We start from the raw sequence: 17,775 nt of genomic DNA, 5'->3' as shown, positions 1-17,775 counted from the left end.
AACTAGCTGCCCCAATTCGTTCTGTTTTAAAGCAGGAGACTCAAAGGTGGTATATTTGTTTTGCATTTTGTGTTCATGTCTTTCAAAAATTGATATGGGGATTCATTGTTCTAATAAGAAGGAAACTACATATAAGCCAGTCCAGTCCTCTCTTTTTACAGATGAGGAAACTGGAGCCTAGGGAAGTGACTCAATCAATGTCATGCATGTAGGAAGTGGTCAGTCTGCATTAAAAGCAGGTATGGGACTGAACCAAGGTCCTGATTCCAAATTATATGTATATATGTATATATGCATCTACATATATGTATATGCAATACAAATACATTATATGTACATTTGTTAAATTTTTTGTTGTCATTCTCAAATGAAGAGCTTTCACAAATAAACATTACTAATACATAAATGCTTAAACATATTTTATTCATGGGCTAACTCCAATACCCAGAATGTACTTCACCCTGTCTTACTTCCCTACTGTATAATCCTTCTCTTCTTTAAGGTATAGTTTAAGTACCACCTTTTACATTAACCTTTCCTTGATCCTCCTGAGTGTTAGTGTCCTCTCTCCCTAATTGCTTCAAATTTAACTGGCTTTTAAATTTCAAATATATTCATTCTGTATATGCTTGAATTAAAAAACAAAAACAAAAAACTCCCCCCCCCCATGTAAACTCCTCAAGGTCAGGGATTGTTCAGTCTTTTTTGTTTTTTGCATTCCTGATGTCTAGCACAGTGCTTGGTGTATAGTGAGTGCTTAATAAAAGCGTCTTGATTGACTGATTAGTTGATCAATTCTCAAATACACTCAGGCTCTACCTTTTTCACATCGGCTGCCATGGTAACCTGGTGGACAGATGCATTTGCCACTTTCCGCATCACACCTGGCTCCATTTTGGCAATCACAAGGGTGAGCACAGTCCAAGCCATAAAATCCAGAGGGGCATTCTGTGGAATGGAAATGGAGATATGTGATTCTGACTTTTTTAAAGAGGAAAAACAAACTTAAATACCATTGTAGCTTTGTTGTTTTCCAGGACCAAGTACAGAAAGGCAGATCAGTTTAGTGAGGAGGTGGAGAAAGGAGTAGAAACATGCATTGATTCAGCACTTACCATGTGCTAAGTGCTTTACAAATAGTATCTCATTTGTCTCAGTGAACTAAGTCCATGAATTAAAATGAAGAAATCTTTAAGAGTCTGATGAAAATTTAATTTTTTGAATAAATACATATATGCACAATGCAACTAGCCCCAGCAATTAAACTGGAAAAGAGAAAAGGAATCTGTATTCCTTTTCAATAACAATAATAGGTAACACTTATAAAGTGCATTGATTTACAATATGCTTTAAAAATATGATCTCATTTGATTCTCACAACAATCCAGGGGAGTGGGTAGGTGCTCTTAGTATCTCTTTTTTGCAGATGAAGAAATGAGGTCAAGAGAGGTGATGTGAATTCCCACATTCAAACAGCTATTAAGTGTCTGAGGCAGTAGCTGAACCCAGGTGTCCCTGATTCCCAGTCCATTGGCAGCCACTGCACCGCCAAGTTACTCTGTTTAGCTTTGAAAGTCCTTCACAATCTGACTCTACCTTTCCAGACTCATTAGCCAATATTTCCCCTCTTGTATTTTGCAATGCAGTCAAACTGGTCTTTTCTCTATTCTTCACTCACCAGACTCCATCTCCCATCTCCATGTCTTTGTACTGACAACCCTCCAATGCCTGGAATGCAGTTGCTCCTTACATTTGCCTCATAGAATAGTCAAGAAAGGTATTGAAGACACAGCTCAAGACACCTTTAAGACACAGCTCCAATACCATCTTCTGGATGAAGTCTTTCTTGATTCCCTCAAATGGTAATGCCTGCCCTTCCCCCCAAACTTCCTTATATTCAACAATTTTGTATATGTTAGTATTTTTAAACTTCTTATTTTTTCTATAAATACATATAGACACAGGCATATATTTGTGAGTATATATGTATATATACATACATACATATATACACATGCTTGTTATCTCCTTCATTATAATGTAATCTACTTGCAATTATGAATTATTTTATTAATTATATTTGTACCCATATTGCCTAGCACCATGTCTGGCACATAGTAGGTGTTTAGTAAATGTTCTATTTGTACCCACATTGCCTTGCACAGTGCTTGGCACATAGTAGGTGCTTAGTAATATTTTTTTGGAAGACTGATTCTTTCCTTCTGAATCTGTCCTAAACACTACCTATGGATTTGTCTTTCTAAAACACAATTTTGATCACCCTATTTCTCTACTTGAAAACTTAGAATGGTTTTTCTAATGCCTACAGGCTAAAGACCAGCTCTTTCTGAAGGGCATTCAAACCCCAGTTTATCCTGCCTGTACCCAATGAAAACATGCAATTTGATCTTCAAATGATCAGATTAGGTCACAGAGCCAGGGTGAGGTAGACAAAAGATTCCTGGATGTGGAGGCAGAGGACTAGGGCTTGAATTGCTTGAATTCCAGGTTTGGGCTGTTTCCTTCTCTGTAAAAAGGGGAAGTTGGATTAGATGATGTGTAAGGCTGCCTCCAGCTCTGAAATTATAATCCTGAGATGTCAGTTGATTGACACATTCCCTATTATTCTCAGACATTTTACCTGATAAAAATAACTGACCCCGGATAACTTTCTCAAATTTAGTATCTGTTATTCAGCTAACATTTTATCAAATGCCTAGCAGATCCAGAAATTGGAAAAAACAAACAAACCAACAACTAGGTAGTGAATATTATTATTGTTGTTGTTATCATCTTCATCTTCTTTGGGTTTTGTACCATAGCTCTCCTTTTACCTTTTTTTTTTTGTCCTATTTTTTGTTCTGTCCTAGGATAGTATGATCATCTGCTTACAAGTTATGAGGCGACGAAGTGGGTCTCTGGTCCAACTCTCTCATTTTATAGGAAGAAACTAAAGCCTAGAGGATTTAAATGGTTTCTCTATTTAAACTCAGATCCCCCAACTCCTAATCTTGCATACTTCCCACCTTAAAACATTGCTTCTTCCTTACTATTTTTTTTGTCAGACAATGAGGGTTAAGTGACTTGCCCAGGGTCACACAGCTAATAAGCATCAAGTGTCTGAGATCAAATTTGAACTCAGGTCCTTCTGAATCCAGGGCCAGTACTTTATCCACTGTGCCACCTACCTGCCCTCTTCCTTACTATTATATATTATATATTTCTCCTCCTCCTCCTCCTCCTCCTCCTCCCCTTCCCCTTCCCCTTCTCCTTCCCCTTCTCCTTCTCCTTCTCCTTCTCCTTCTCCTTCTCCTTCTCCTTCTCCTTCTCCTTCTCCTTCTCCTTCTCCTTCTCCTTCTCCTTCTCCTTCTCCTTCTCCTTCTCCTTCTCCTTCTCCTTCTCCTTCTCCTTCTCCTTCTCCTTCTCCTTCTCTTTCTCCTGTTGTTTTTGCTTCTTGCCTCTTCTTTACAGTGTTTAGTCTTTATTCTTTGTACAATAATGGTCATCCTTTTCTAGATTCATACTTTGCTGTTATTATTTTGCCTGAACCTGTGATATGATTGGCATCTAGAAACTATCCATGGGGAATCCTCCCAAGTGATACTTTGTTAACTTAGATTTTTGGGGAGCAGTTAAGCGATTTGTCTTTGGTCACATAGCTGGCATATATATACATATATTATATATATATATATTATATACATATATATATATACACACACACACATATATATACACACACATACACACACATATGTCAGAGGCTGGTTGTGGGCCAAGGGTGTCCTGATGCTATTGCTTTCCCTCCCTGCTGCAGTGCCTCTCCTTATTAATGCTTTACCTCATTTCATTATCTATTGTAAGGTTCTCCTAAGAAAGGATGCTTGTCTTCTTAGGTCAGTTGTCAGCCTCTTTGGTAGATCCACTTGGAAAGAGGCTGCCTTGTTGCTTTATGGTTATAAAGTACTCATGCAGACTCACACACGATCATTACTAATACTTACATGGCACTTTCAGGTTTGCAAAGCACTTTGCATGGGTTATTTCATTTTATTCTTTTTTTTAGTGAGGCAATTGGGGTTAAGTGACTTGCCCAAGGTCACACAGCTAGTAAGTGTTAAGTGTCTGAGGCTGGATTTGAACTCGGGTACTCCTGATTCCAGGGCCAGTGCTCTATCCACTGCGCCACCTAGCTGCCCCGGGTTATTTCATTTTAAAACCCCCCACTCCCCTTCTACCAGAGGAGGGGACTCTGGTGATGGTGTTATCTGAAGAGCTCTGCACAATGCCATGGATCACCCCCACCGGAAGCTGATTGGCAACACTGAAACAGTAGCTCCAGAAAGAATGCAATATTGCCTTTGGGCCTCCCATGGGGATGGAATCAGAAATCAGACTGCTGAGCAGGATTCTGAATCCTTTCATTCATGAAACATTTGTTAAGCACCCACTATAACCAGGCCCTGGCAAAACAGAGCTAAAAATGTTCTTGTCTTCAATGAGCTTACCTTCTCCTGGGGGGAAATGTTCATTTATAGGTATGGGGATTAACTGGTGATTTCATTGATATAGACATCTCTCGGGTAGGGAAACTACTTCTAAAATGCGGGCTGGTTCCTATTCTCCAATCTCTAGCCTTAGAAGGCTATCTAGAGTCCCAAGAAGCTGTTGCTTGACCAGTCACAGAGCCAGTATGTGTCAGAAGTGGGACTTGAACGAGGACATTGACGCCTCAGAGGTGTCTCTACTCAGTCACACAGCCGCTCATACAGAGAGAAATGAGTACAAATGTATAATAATACATGAGAAATTGTGTGATACAGAGAGCTGCCTCAGAGTCGAGAGGACCTGATTTCAAATCACATCTTTGACACATACTAACTTTGTCACCCTGGGTAAGTCTTTGAATCTCTGAAGAAGAGGAACCAAACTTAAAGAGCTCCTGAGCTCACTAAAGCATGAAAGCATGAAAATAGCATGAAGGTAAGTAGAGGCAAGCTTTTATTGGTATGGCCAAAGTGATGTTCCCCCTCTGAGATTGTCTACCATCTCCTCCATATAGAGCCTGTATGGCCATAATTCTTTGTGTGTTGTCTCCTCACTCTAATGTTGACTTCTTGAGAGAAAGGATTGTAATCTTCCCCTTTATTCATATTCCCTGTGCCTAGACAATGCCCAGCATATGATAAGTGCTTAATAAAATGCTTGTTGACTGAGTTCTCGTGTGCTAGACCAACTGAATGTGCACTGTGATTGAACTTTGAAGGGATGGTAATGCCCGACAGCCTTGTTTCAATAAAGACAATTACAGTTAGAACAGAGTTCTGTCTTTCATCCTGCTGACTGAGAACCCATGTTTTTATATGGATATATTGATATAATTCATCATAATGGGTAGGGTCGAAACCATAAACCCTTTGGAGGACCATGTTTCCTCTGACTCAGAGAAGAAACTTGGCTGGGACATGGGGCTACTTAGGTTTCGATCAACCTATTTTGACTTGATTATGCTCCATATTGTGTACTGGTTACATTAGTATTTTGTTCTCTCTTGACCTCACCTCTACATCTGGAGACTATTTTTTTTGGCCAACTGATTCAACCATCTTTCGACTTTAGGTGGCCCCTCAGTTGTCATCAACAGTCTTGAACTGCTTAAGGCTCCCGAAGAGTAGATAAAATAATAGGAATTAAGTTTAGTGGAAACCCACTGGCCACAAACAACAGCTAGAGTGTCTAACCACCATTCATCCCTTTCAAAGGCTATTATTGAGCCTTCAGAGAGAATAGACTCTCTTCTCCATGCAGCTTCTCAGAATTTTCCTTTCATCTCTAGGTTCATTTCAAGGGTCATGTCTTCTGAAGAGCCATCTCTGGACAAGACATAGCATGAGGTAGTGAGTAGAGCTCTGGCTTTGGAGTGAAGAAGTCTGGGTTCAAATCCAACATCCTATACTGACTATGTGATCCTAGCAAAGTTGCCTCAGTTCCCTCCAATGTAAAGTAGGGAAAATAATAGCACCTACCTCATATGGTTACTATGAGGATCAAATAAAAGAATATATTCAAAATGCTTTTGCAAGCCTTAGTGCACCATATTGATGTTAGTTATCTTCCTCCTCCTCTAATTATCTCCTCAATTTACGTTATATTCATTTGTCTTTGTGTGTTTTGTAGTTGTGTTACCCTTCCCCTCCCTTTCCATGGCCTAAAAGAATTAAAGTCATTTAAAGACTGGGTCCAATTTGTTTTTAGCTCTGTATTCCCTACTGTATAGCACAATGCTTTGTATATAGCAAGTATGCACACAAACATCTCATATTATATATAATATGAAATTATATATGTATATATGTGTGTATGTGTGTATGTATATATGTGTATCTTGCATTGAGTCCCAGCAGATTGTAGTTCTCCCAGAGCGAATTATTTGATAATTCCCCTCTATCCAAATTAGCAATAAAACATGCTTCCAGAAAAAGGGAGAATAACATAAAATTGTTGTTTGATCATTTTTTCAGTTGTGTCCAACTCTTTGTGACCCCATTTGGTGTTTTCTTGGCAAAGATACTGGAGTGGTTTGCCATTTCTTTCTCCAGTTCTTTTTACAGATGAGGAACTGAGGCTAACAGGGTAAAGTGACTTGTTTGGGGTCACACAGCTAGTAGGTGTCTGAGGCTGGATTTGAACTCATGAAGATGAGTCTTCCTGACTCTAGACCTAGAAGTATACACTGTGCCATCTATCTGCCTGAAAATAATATAAAAAAATATCATAAATGAGAGTCTGGGAACATGAGTTCCTTTCTGGGCCAATTCTAGAGCAATCTTATCTCAACATGTATGACAATGGAACCATCATATGCAAATTCTAACACCCTAGAACACAATGTGACAAAGAAGAAATAGATATGGTCCTTAGGAGGCTTAAGCTGGAAAGATTGACAGAATAAGATACCATATATACAAAGAAATGTGTGTTGGAAACACTTTATTGAAAACATTGAGTAGTCAATTTTCTTTCTTTTTTTTTCTTTTTTGTTTTCCTTTCTCTTTTTTTCTTTTTCTTTTCTTTTTTGTGTGGGCCAATGAGGGTTAAGTGACTTTCCTAGGGTCAAACAGCTAGTAACTGTCAAGTGTCTGAGGTCAGGTTTGAACTCAGGTGCTCCTGAATCCAGGCTAGTGCTTTATCCACTGTGCCACCTAGCTGCCCCCAGTGGTCAATTTTCAAAGGGATCCCTAAGAGAAGAAAATACTGAATAACTTGGGAAGATCATTGTTGGCATTACTATATGAATGCAATGAATGAAATGTAATAGAACCTCCGCCATGTCTGTGCATGATTTCAGGGCAGCCAGAGGTAAAGAGGCCAACTCTATAATTGATACCTGTTTCAAACTATGTTAGGACCATGGGCTGGCTTCTAGAAAAATTATGCTACAATTATCAATTTGACTGATTGTATTCTGGTTTATACAGATACTTGTACTTTGCCTCTTGTATTTCTAAATGCCTCTAATATCCACACCTGTAGTCTCTACTTACGGTGTTCACAGCTGTGCCCATAGTAACCCTGTGGACACTGACAGAAGCCGGTAAACCTATTGCAAGTTCCATTGTTCTGACAAGAACAGTTGAAATGGCAGCTTGGACCATATGTACCTGGAAGGCATGCTGTAACAGAGAAAACATCAAGAAGTTACTACTTTTTATTTAATTAAAAATGTGCTCATTTGGGGCATCTAGGTGGCTCAGTGGATAAAGCACTGGCCCTGGATTCAGGAGGACCTGAGTTCAAATCCGGCCTCAGACACTTGACACTTACTAGCTGTGTCACCCTGGGCAAGTCACTTGACCCCCATTGCCCCACAAAAGAAATGTGTTAACTCCTTGGATTATTTCAAGATCAAGACATTTTAAAGTGATGTTTAAAATAATGCCAAAAGCTGAAACTTCCATTAGACAAATATATTGAAAATTATACACTAGGAAAACCACACACACACATGCACAAATGTGGGTGACTCTGTGTCACATAATCTCAATGTTGGAAGAGAACTCCCAGTCCATCTAGTCAAACCCAGTCCTGAAGACTTCCTTTCCATAAGACACCTGGCAAGTCATTACTCAGTCTTCATTTGAAGACTTCCAGTGAGGGAGGACCTACTCTCCCCATAAGGGGCCAGCTCTTCTTTTAGACCATTATAATTATTCCAAAGTTTTCATTACATCAAGAAGAACTTCAGCGTTTGCTCTCATTGATGCGGTTACTCTCTCCAAAGGGGCAGATAAAAAACCAGTGATGCCTTCTCATTTAACCTGATTTTGTCCATGTATCTCCCCACATTCTGCATATATGATCTACCATAAAGCCTGAAATGCTCAAGTTTTTTTGGGGGGGAGGGGAGGAGAGACAATGAGGGTTAAATGACTTGCCCAGGGTCACACGGCTAGTAAGTGTCAAGTGTCTGAGACCTGATTTGAACTCAAGTCCTCCTGAATCCAGGGCTAGTGTTTTGTCCACTGTGTCACCTAGCTGTCCCCTCAAGGGTTTTTCACAAGGGAAGCATAGATTTCAGGAGGACCTCAAAGCTTTGATAGGAAAAACATTACAACTTTATTTTAACTAATTTCCAAATTTAAATTCAGCTTTTTTCTTTGATAACAAACCTTTTTATCTAAAGTTTTGAGTTCCAAATGCTATCCCTCCTACCCCTCTGCCCTCCCTGAGGCAGTAAACAATCAGATATAGGTTATACATGTGTAATTATGTAAACAACTTTTTTTCTTTAGCCATAAATGTAGGCACAGACATTTTTCTGAGAAGGGGTCCATAGGCTTCATCAAATTGTCAAAGGGGTCCATGACAAAAAGGGGGTTAAGAATTTCAGGTCCAGTAATGGTTGAACAAGTTGTGGTGTATGATTGTGATAGAATACTACTGTGCTACAAGAAATGATAAACTCAATGATTTTAGAAAAACCATGGAAAGATTTTCATGAAACAATAAAGAGCAAAATGAGCAGAACCAAAAGAATGTTGTATAGAGTTTAACAGCAATATTGTTTGGAGAACAACTTTAAGCGACCAAGTAATTTTGATGATTATAAATACCAAATTCACTACAAAGGGCATATAAAGGAGGAGACTATCTGCATTTGGAGGAAGAACTGATAAATAGAAGTATGTATAGAATGATTTTCCATATACATATACATACACATATATACACACATATTTGTGTCTAATGGTAGCCATCTCTAGGGAAGGGTGAAGGAAGAATAAAAGGGGAGAATTACATAACTTTATTATATATTTAAAAGGAATAGCAAGTTGTATATAATTGATTTGCAATTTCATGTTCAATCATTTTTTATTCTAGTATGCTATGGAAATGCTAGTTATATTTCACAAATAAAAAATAAAAAATAAATAAAAGGAATTCCTGGTCGAGATCATGAGAAATTTTACAGGTGAGAGGGTAGCACATGAGTTGTCCTCTTAATTCTTGATTTGGCTAGGTTCTGTAGTTCACCCATGCCACTTGCTCTAGTTCTTGCACAGGTCATCATTGGACATATTGCACAGCTGACTCTGTCCTCCTGGTATCTCTCCATTACCTACTGGGTCATCCAGAAGTTAAGTGCTTGATGATGGGAGTGTTCCTTGGTTCAAGATTATACAGAATTCCTGGTAGAATAGGAGTATTTAAAAGATTATTTTCTTATTGCTGTTAGGGAGTGACTTGGACCTATTGATCTTCTGTGAAATTTCTCAAGTGAAATACGAATCATTTTCTTCATTTTATTAAATTCTTGTCACACCTTATTGCCAGTCATCTGAAGTAGCTGTCCAAAATATATGGACCAATGTATGAAACCACATGCCATAATCTAGGCAGCAGGGATTATTTTTTCTTCATGTTTTATCTTCATCCATCACTTTTGTGCAGCCATGAATCTCATTTAGGGTATCCTGTGCTATTCTGTGCAATCTGTCAGTCAGTCAGTCAGTCAGTCAATTAGCAATTATTAAGGTCCTACTTTGTGCCAGGCTCTGTACTAAATGTTAGAGATGCAAATAATTGCAAAAATCATTCCCTTTTCTCAAGGACCTTACAATCTAATGGGGAAGACAAAATGCAAACAATTATGTGCAAATTGTGTATATAGTATGACTATGTACCAAGATATGTATGTATATATAGACTTGTATGATAGAAATCATATGCATGAAATCATATGAGTATGTGTATGGATATGCAAACACGTCATCCACAAATTGGAACATTTTAGGATGTCACCGTGTATAGGTAATTCTTCCTCCTGCCTCTTCTATTTGGAATTTTCTTGGATTCCCTCCATGATAGAAGTGAATAATATTGATAATTATACAATTCCATGTTTTATACCTCCCTTAATACTGATAATGTGAAGGCAGGAAGGTCATTGATTGACTGAGGTTACTTCTGAAGTTGAATAATCAAGGATTCATTTACAGTCTCAATATGCACATGGGAAGGTCCTTGTTGAAGGAAAATCATCAAGGCTGTAATTTGCTTTATTCAGCCAATATCCCCTCCCCCCCCTTAATTGACAAACAATACAGAGGGATTTTGTATTCTCTATGTCTTTTAGCCAACTGTGACACTATAAAAATATCACCTATTCTAGAAAATTATCCACATGTTCTCACATTTTTAACCAAATATTGTCTTGATAAATATGCACATCATTTTCATAAATATTTTGTAAACTTCAAAAAAGGAAAGTAAGCATATGGGTTAATTGTTCCCTAGTCCAAGCTCTTCAGTTCATCTTGTGCCTATGGATAAACCACCTAATTGGGATCATTCTAAATTTCATGATCTGTAAAAGAAGAGAGTTAGAACAAATCATTCCTTCTGTATCTTATATCTTCTAACTTTTTCATATTGCTTCTTTTTAACCTAGCATTTACCCCTTCTTGGCTAGTGGAGTTGTGATTTGGGATTGGTTTCTGGGTAAGTAGGAGGGGATATTTGGTGCATTTTTTAGGTTAATAATATCACATCTAAGTGAGATCATCACAAGAAACTGTACAAATGGACTTAGAAAAAGGATAACAAATAGCCAGAAAACATATATTCATCATTGATGAAGGTAGAACCTCCACATAAACCACCTGAGAACCGAGAAGCCTAACGAAGAACTAGAGCTTGGACTAGGGTCTGAGTCCTAGGAGTCATCTCTCCACTCCTATTTCTACAACTTTTTTTCTTCCCTTCCCTTCCCTTCCCTTCCCTTCCCTTCCCTTCCCTTCCCTTCCCTTCCCTTCCCTTCCCTTCCCTTCCCTTCCCTTCCCTTCCCTTCCCTTCCCTTCCCTTCCCTTCCCTTCCCTTCCCTTCCCTTCCCTTCCCTTCCCTTCCATTTCCTTCCCTTCCCTTCCCTTCCATTTCCTTCCCTTCCCTTCCCTTCCCTTCCCTTCCCTTCCCTTCCCTTCCCTTCCCTTCCCTTCCCTTCCCTTCCCTTCCCTTCCCTTCCCTTCCCTTCCCTTCCCTTCCCTTCCCTTCCCTTCCCTTCCCTTCCCTTCCCTTCCCTTCCCTTCCCTTCCCTTCCCTTCCCTTTCTCTTCCCTTCTTTTTTTTTTGGTGGGGCAATGAGGGTTAAGTGACTTGCCTAGGGTCACACAGCTAGTAAATATCAAGTGTCTGAGGCTGGATTTGAACTCAGGTCCTCCTGAATCCAGGGCCACTGCTTTATACACTACACTACCTAGCTACCCTTTCTACAACTTTCTTAACAATAACCCTGGGGTTGGGGCTGGTTGAGCATATTGTAATGATGTAGAAAGAAATGGAAAGGGAAGGAAATCAAGTACAAGGGATAGAGCTCTTGATTTAGAGTTAATGGTTATGGAATCAAAACTCATCTTAGGCCCTTGTTGTCTGGGGATTGGGGGCAGACACTTCTAGGCCTTTGTTTTCTCATCTGTTAAATGAAAGTCTTGGACAAGTTTATTCTAAGAACTCTTGCAACTCTAAATTTATTATCCTACAATGCTATGAAAGTAACATGATTAAATTGTATTTTAATGTAAGTTTAAGATCCCCAAATTATATATTTATTTTTTAAAAATGTTATTGGTTTTATTTTGAACTTAAGAAATAAAGCAAGATTTTCCACAACAGAGTAGAATAAAAAAAGATGATTGCACATGAACAAATTTATTATGTACAACTTGGTCTTTCTTTTAAATATATAATGAAGTAATTATATAACTTTTTTTCTTTTTTCTCTCCCCACCCTAGAGATGGTTACCCATTAGACATAAATATGTATATATGAAAGTATATAATATATGTGAAATCATTGTACACATATTTATATTTATCCATTATTTCTCTGGATGCAGTAGACATCTTCCTACATAGGTCCTTTGTAGCTGATTTGGATATTTATAATAGTAACAATGACTTAGTTACTCAAAGCTATTCATAGAACAATATAGCCAGGGCAGCTAGGTGGCACAGTGGATAGAGCACTGGCCCTGGATTCAGGAGGACCTGAGTTCAAATCTGACCTCAGGCACTTGACACTTCCTAGTTGTGTGACCCTGGGCAAGTCACTTAACCCTCATTGCACCACCAAAAAAACCCCAGAAAAGAACAATATAGCCATCAATGTATACACCATTCTTTTGGTTCTACTCATATGATTCTGTGACAAAACTCACATTTGAGTAAAATGACAGACAAAATTCAAATGCAGTACTCCCTTGAAAGGACTGTGATGGTGCTCAGCTTCCTGGTGCCAGAATTGAGATTCTAATGACACAATAAGATGGTATGGTAGAAATATCATGGGACTTGGTGCAGGCGAAAGGGGAGTCTGGACAAGTCACTTTCCCTTCTTGGACTCCATTTCTTACTCTTTAAAATGGGTATAATAATAGCATCTATTTCTTGGGATTGTTGTGAGGAGAGCATGGTATAGCAGATAAAACAATAGGTTTTGTGTCAAGAAAACCTGGATTCCAATCCTTCTGCAGACACATGCTAGCTGTATAAGCCTGAGCAAGGCACCTGATCTTCCTGAACCTTAGCTTCTTCATCCATAAAATGAGGGTGCTAGGCTCAAAGGCCTATGAGGTCCCTTGTAGCTCTGACTCCGTGTCCCTATTGCCTAAGGAGGATCAAATGACATAATGTATTTTAAATTCGTTGCAAAATTCAAAATAATATATGAATGCCAACTATTCTTGGTAGAAAAATCATTATTTTGCACACTATCTTTTAGTGGCTTTTAGTCATATGATCTAAAGTAGATTCAGCTAAGGAGTAAAGGGCCAAGCATTGTAACTTACCTTCCTCACAGTAATTACCGGTCCAGCCAAGTCCACAGGAACAGTTTCCATCCATGGGATTACAAATCCCATCGTTTTTGCAGGCACAGGTTAGCTGACATTTGGGGCCATATCTTGTCTGGGGACAAACTGTAACCATATTTCAAAAATTAGCAGAGTAGAGGAACATGTTGCACAGACAACATTTCTCAGTGACCTAGATGCAGAAAATGCACATGATGGTGTCACAGCAGGAGGAAATGCTAATCAACCTTCTGAAGTTAACCACACAGATGCCATGTTGAGGTAGAGGTATCAATGGGAAATTAGTTAACAAACATTTATTAAGCACTCTGTGCCAGGCACTGTGCCACATTCAGGGCATACAAAGCAAGGTAATAACAGCTTTTGCCCTCCAGGAGCTCACAAGCTAATGGGGCCACGAGAAGGAAACAGCCATCTAGGACATCTTCTGTTGAAAAAGGGCTTTCTTCACCACACACCTGGGAGACAGGAAGTAGAAATATGATTATTCCCATTGGACAGATGAGGAAATTGAGGCTGGGAGGTTTGGGATGCAGTGTGAATTGGTGATAAGATTCAGACCCACAACAAAACCTGCCCTCCTGACAAGATCAGGTCTTTTAAAATTATATGGCCATGCCACTGATTAGATACTATTATATTCATGCCCAGTCCTGATTGGGCAATTTATGAACTTCCCATAGTGAACGATAGATAAATATTAAAGAAAGAGTTCTCTAAGCAGGAGTGTGATGGACTCAGATAGATCTGGATCCCAAGAGCTGATTGTTAAAATTTCAGTGTGAGCATTTACAACTCAGAAATTGTCAAACACTATTAATTAGGGCTTGATTTATTATTTTGTTGTTTGCCATGACTCAAGAAAATAATGGAGAAATGTTAATAGTGAAGATTAAAATGAAATGAATTAGGAATTTTTAATAGTAATTAAATCATATTCATTTTACCAAAAAAAGTATATTATGCTTTTCTGGAGAGCTGGTTATTAAACATTTAATTGAACATCACTGGATCCAGGGGCACATAGGTTACTTGGTCAATCAGAAACATGGCTAAAAGTGTGGCATTACACTTAGAGCTAAATGAAATGAGGAAGGTAGACAACTTTCTAACAACATTTTCAGGGGGCGGTTAGGTGGCAAAGTGGATAAATCACCAACCCTAGATTCAGGATGACCTGAGTTCAAATCTGGACTCATACACTTGACACTTCCTAGCTGTATGACCCTGAGCAAGTCACAACCCTCATTGCCCCGTAAAAAAAAAAATACAGGTGTTCCACTTAACAAACATATGAATTAGCCCCCTGTCCTGTAGCCATGATTATTTCCTAACATTTAAAAGGTTAGCTATTTGTGAAACTATAGTGAAATTCCAAATAGACGAAGCTTGGAGTATTTTTGATGTGATCCCTCATAACTTTAAAAGAACCAATCTAAGTGAAAAAAATACTACCTTGTGACAATAAACTATATCTTGTTAAGTTCTCCTCCACAATTCAGAGACCAGTTTGCACTGGAGATTTTATCTTTTTGACAAGTCCATGGGAAATACTTTGATTGAGAAAAGCTTTAAACCCAAGTTTTCCCTATTTACTCAAGTGGGGCTTTATATAATAATAAACAAACAAACAAACAAACAAAAGAAACAGGCAGACTATATACTCTTCCTCTGAAGCTGTTTACTAGATAAAAATCTATAAAATCTGCCTGCTCTCTTCTTTTATTTTCATCAGGACAGCTTAATTAACTATGTAAGAAGTATTGACATCTTTATAGTGTGCATAGGATCTTAGGATCTTAGGATCATAGATTCAGACCTGGAAGGACCTTGAAGGCCATCTGGTCTCATTTTAAGAGGAGGAAACTGACCCAAGCAAGTGAGATGCCTTTCTCATGATCACACAGATAATAAGTGGAAAAGTCACTTTTGAACTCAAGTCCTCTAATTTGAAATCCAATGCTCTTGGAATATTGATTTAATATTCTATTTGTTGTATTTAAATGATTAGTCTCATCAACTTGACAAGGACAAAAGATAAGGTTTTTCATCTGGTTTGGAAGAAAATACCCCATGGAAGCTCTAGATGTACCCATTGATAACCTAACAACACCGTTTAATTGCTATGGCCACTGAGGATATAGGATTCTCTACTGGCCTAAGGATTATACGTGAGAGCAAAGAGATTGATAGAATAGATCTGAGAACACGAACTAAGCTGAGCTAGTGTGTGTGTTCCTCCTTCTCCCTACACAAGACTGGCTAGAGGCATTTTTGAAGGGGGAATATTTTAGCCTCAAGAAAATTCTGGGATGGCATCAGTTTAAGGAGATGGTGGAACATTAAGAATTCCTGAATTGAACCTTTTGGAGAGAAAAAGAGTCATTTTGTGACCCTACAGCTGGAGGAGTAGCAAAGGACTGAGACATGATGCACCTTCTCTTGCTACCATGGGTTTTGTGGGAATTGGAAGTGGAATGGTTGATAGTTTAGAAGCCTTAAGTAAAAATTCCACATTGGCCTAGACCCAAACCTCAGTGCAGCACTCTAATTCTAAAGGTCTATGTAGGCATTTGGGGGAGAGAGAAATTCTGGAGAGTAATAGGATGTTTGTATAAGTCTTATGTTCATTTTCTCTCTGGGGAGCCTCAACTAAAGGGTGGTGTTACACACACACACACACACACACACATGTATATATATATGTATATGTATATGTACATATCTCTATCTATCTATCTATCTATCTATCTATCTATCTATCTATCTATCTATCTATCTATCTATCTATCACCTTGAATAATTACACTGGAAACCTAAGGACATTTTGCCCACATCTGTAGAAACCTAAAAGCAAAAGTTTTATGATGTCTCTAGGGGAAGCCCATGGATAGGGACTAAATGACCCAAATTCTGATGTTCCTAGTGTAAACTCTGGGTGGAGACATGAATCAAAGGGAATGATTTGTCAGAATCACTTCCACCTCCAAATGAATCTGGCAAATATAATTACACACTACAAGTTCCTGTTGGTTTCATGCAGGATAATGTAATCTTGTTTAGGATAGGGATTATTGTTTCATAGTCTTTTTAGTTTCCTGATTGGAAGTTCCCTGTACCAAAGACATCAACAGTCCAGTCTAAAAACAACTAAAAATGACTTTGGGTGCCCTGATCTTAGCATAGTATTTAATAAATGTGGATTGGATTTAGATGTCTTACATATGAATTGCCATTCTCAGAAGGTTGCTAATAAGAAAATAATTAAATGAGTTTATGGTTGCTAGTCTTCTTAATCATCTCTTCTTGGTGATAATTCCAAGCCCATGATCGTTTGAATTCTTCCCATTTTTTTTAGATATCATGAAAAGTAATCCTGAGTAGCCTTCAAAATTGTACTATCTCCAGTATGGAGCCTCTCTCTGTTTACTGGGTATGGTTGATCCTCTATTCCTGGCTTCTTCTTTTGAAAGCACTAGGTTCATTTCCTTGTAAAACACAATGATTACTAAAGTGTTAGGGTCTAAATGTGGTGATTCAGTCATGGTCCATCATGAATCAAGAGACATTAGGCAATCTCTCCTTTATTTTGTGTTTACTGATTGTCCTTTCAGTTTCACATATAAACAAATGTTCTTGGAATGAACTTGCTTACTTGGGTCTTAGGCCAAGCTTTCTTTGAGATGCATTTTCTCTTCCACTGTTTGGGAGGTGATACCATTTTCAATGTTATATTATTATCCCCTGTAACATGTTGCAAATGAGTTTACATCCTGAAGTAGTGTTGACTTTGGCCACCATGACTCTGTGCCTGGCAGGGAATTCAAGTGCTTCCTGGCTGAGATGGTTTAGGGGCTCTTTTGGCCTCTTTTGCAGAGTGACAATTTAGTGTTGATTCAATTTCTCTCAGAAGTGATTGCATCAGAGCCAAAGCTATTTTATTTTACCCATTTTCCCTTCTTTAGCATCAATAGCTCATTTACATGGGTCAAATGAGAGCTGTTGAAATTGGGCCTATCTTCTCATCTTTATTCTTTCTTCTAATTTGGTGTTGATTTTGGTCCCTGTTTTATTTAGTTAATCTGGCTTTAAAATGACAGCTAATTCACAAATGACTCCCATATTGGTAACACATTGTATTTGACCTGATAGGATATGGTCAAATTTAATTTTTTCCTTATATTGTTTGCTGTGGTTTCAGAAACATCAATTGTCACATTGGTTATAGGTGGGGATGGCAAAAAAAGTAGTATCCTTGAGGATTAATAAATGAAAAAAGTAAGGGCTTGAGGATTCTTCAGAAGCCTTATACTACTATGTCATAAATACTTTCTTTAAGAAAAGAGCTGGAAGACCTTGGAGGCTCTGTCCTGGGCCCTTTCTCTTTTTTTACTCTATTTTATTTCACT

At 38.4% G+C, this 17,775-nt stretch overlaps 1 protein-coding gene across 1 annotated transcript in view; it reads right to left on the bottom strand.

The window, feature by feature from the left end:
* The window catches only part of LOC122749431 (EGF-like and EMI domain-containing protein 1), an 808,768-nt gene that overhangs the window by 11,356 nt on the left and 779,637 nt on the right, over positions 1–17,775 (bottom strand). The window contains exons 20-22 of the mRNA XM_043995804.1: positions 13,343–13,471; positions 7,545–7,673; positions 820–948 (exon numbers count right to left, since the gene is read on the bottom strand). Of these exons, the coding sequence (XP_043851739.1) occupies positions 820–948; positions 7,545–7,673; positions 13,343–13,471 (387 nt within the window). The remainder of the gene's footprint in view (positions 1–819; positions 949–7,544; positions 7,674–13,342; positions 13,472–17,775) is intronic.

The sequence above is a fragment of the Dromiciops gliroides genome, chromosome 3, assembly GCF_019393635.1.
Source record: "Dromiciops gliroides isolate mDroGli1 chromosome 3, mDroGli1.pri, whole genome shotgun sequence".
NCBI lineage: Eukaryota > Metazoa > Chordata > Mammalia > Microbiotheria > Microbiotheriidae > Dromiciops > Dromiciops gliroides.
The sequence above is the reverse complement of the archived record's forward strand: the minus strand, read 5'-3'. Positions and strand labels throughout refer to the sequence as shown.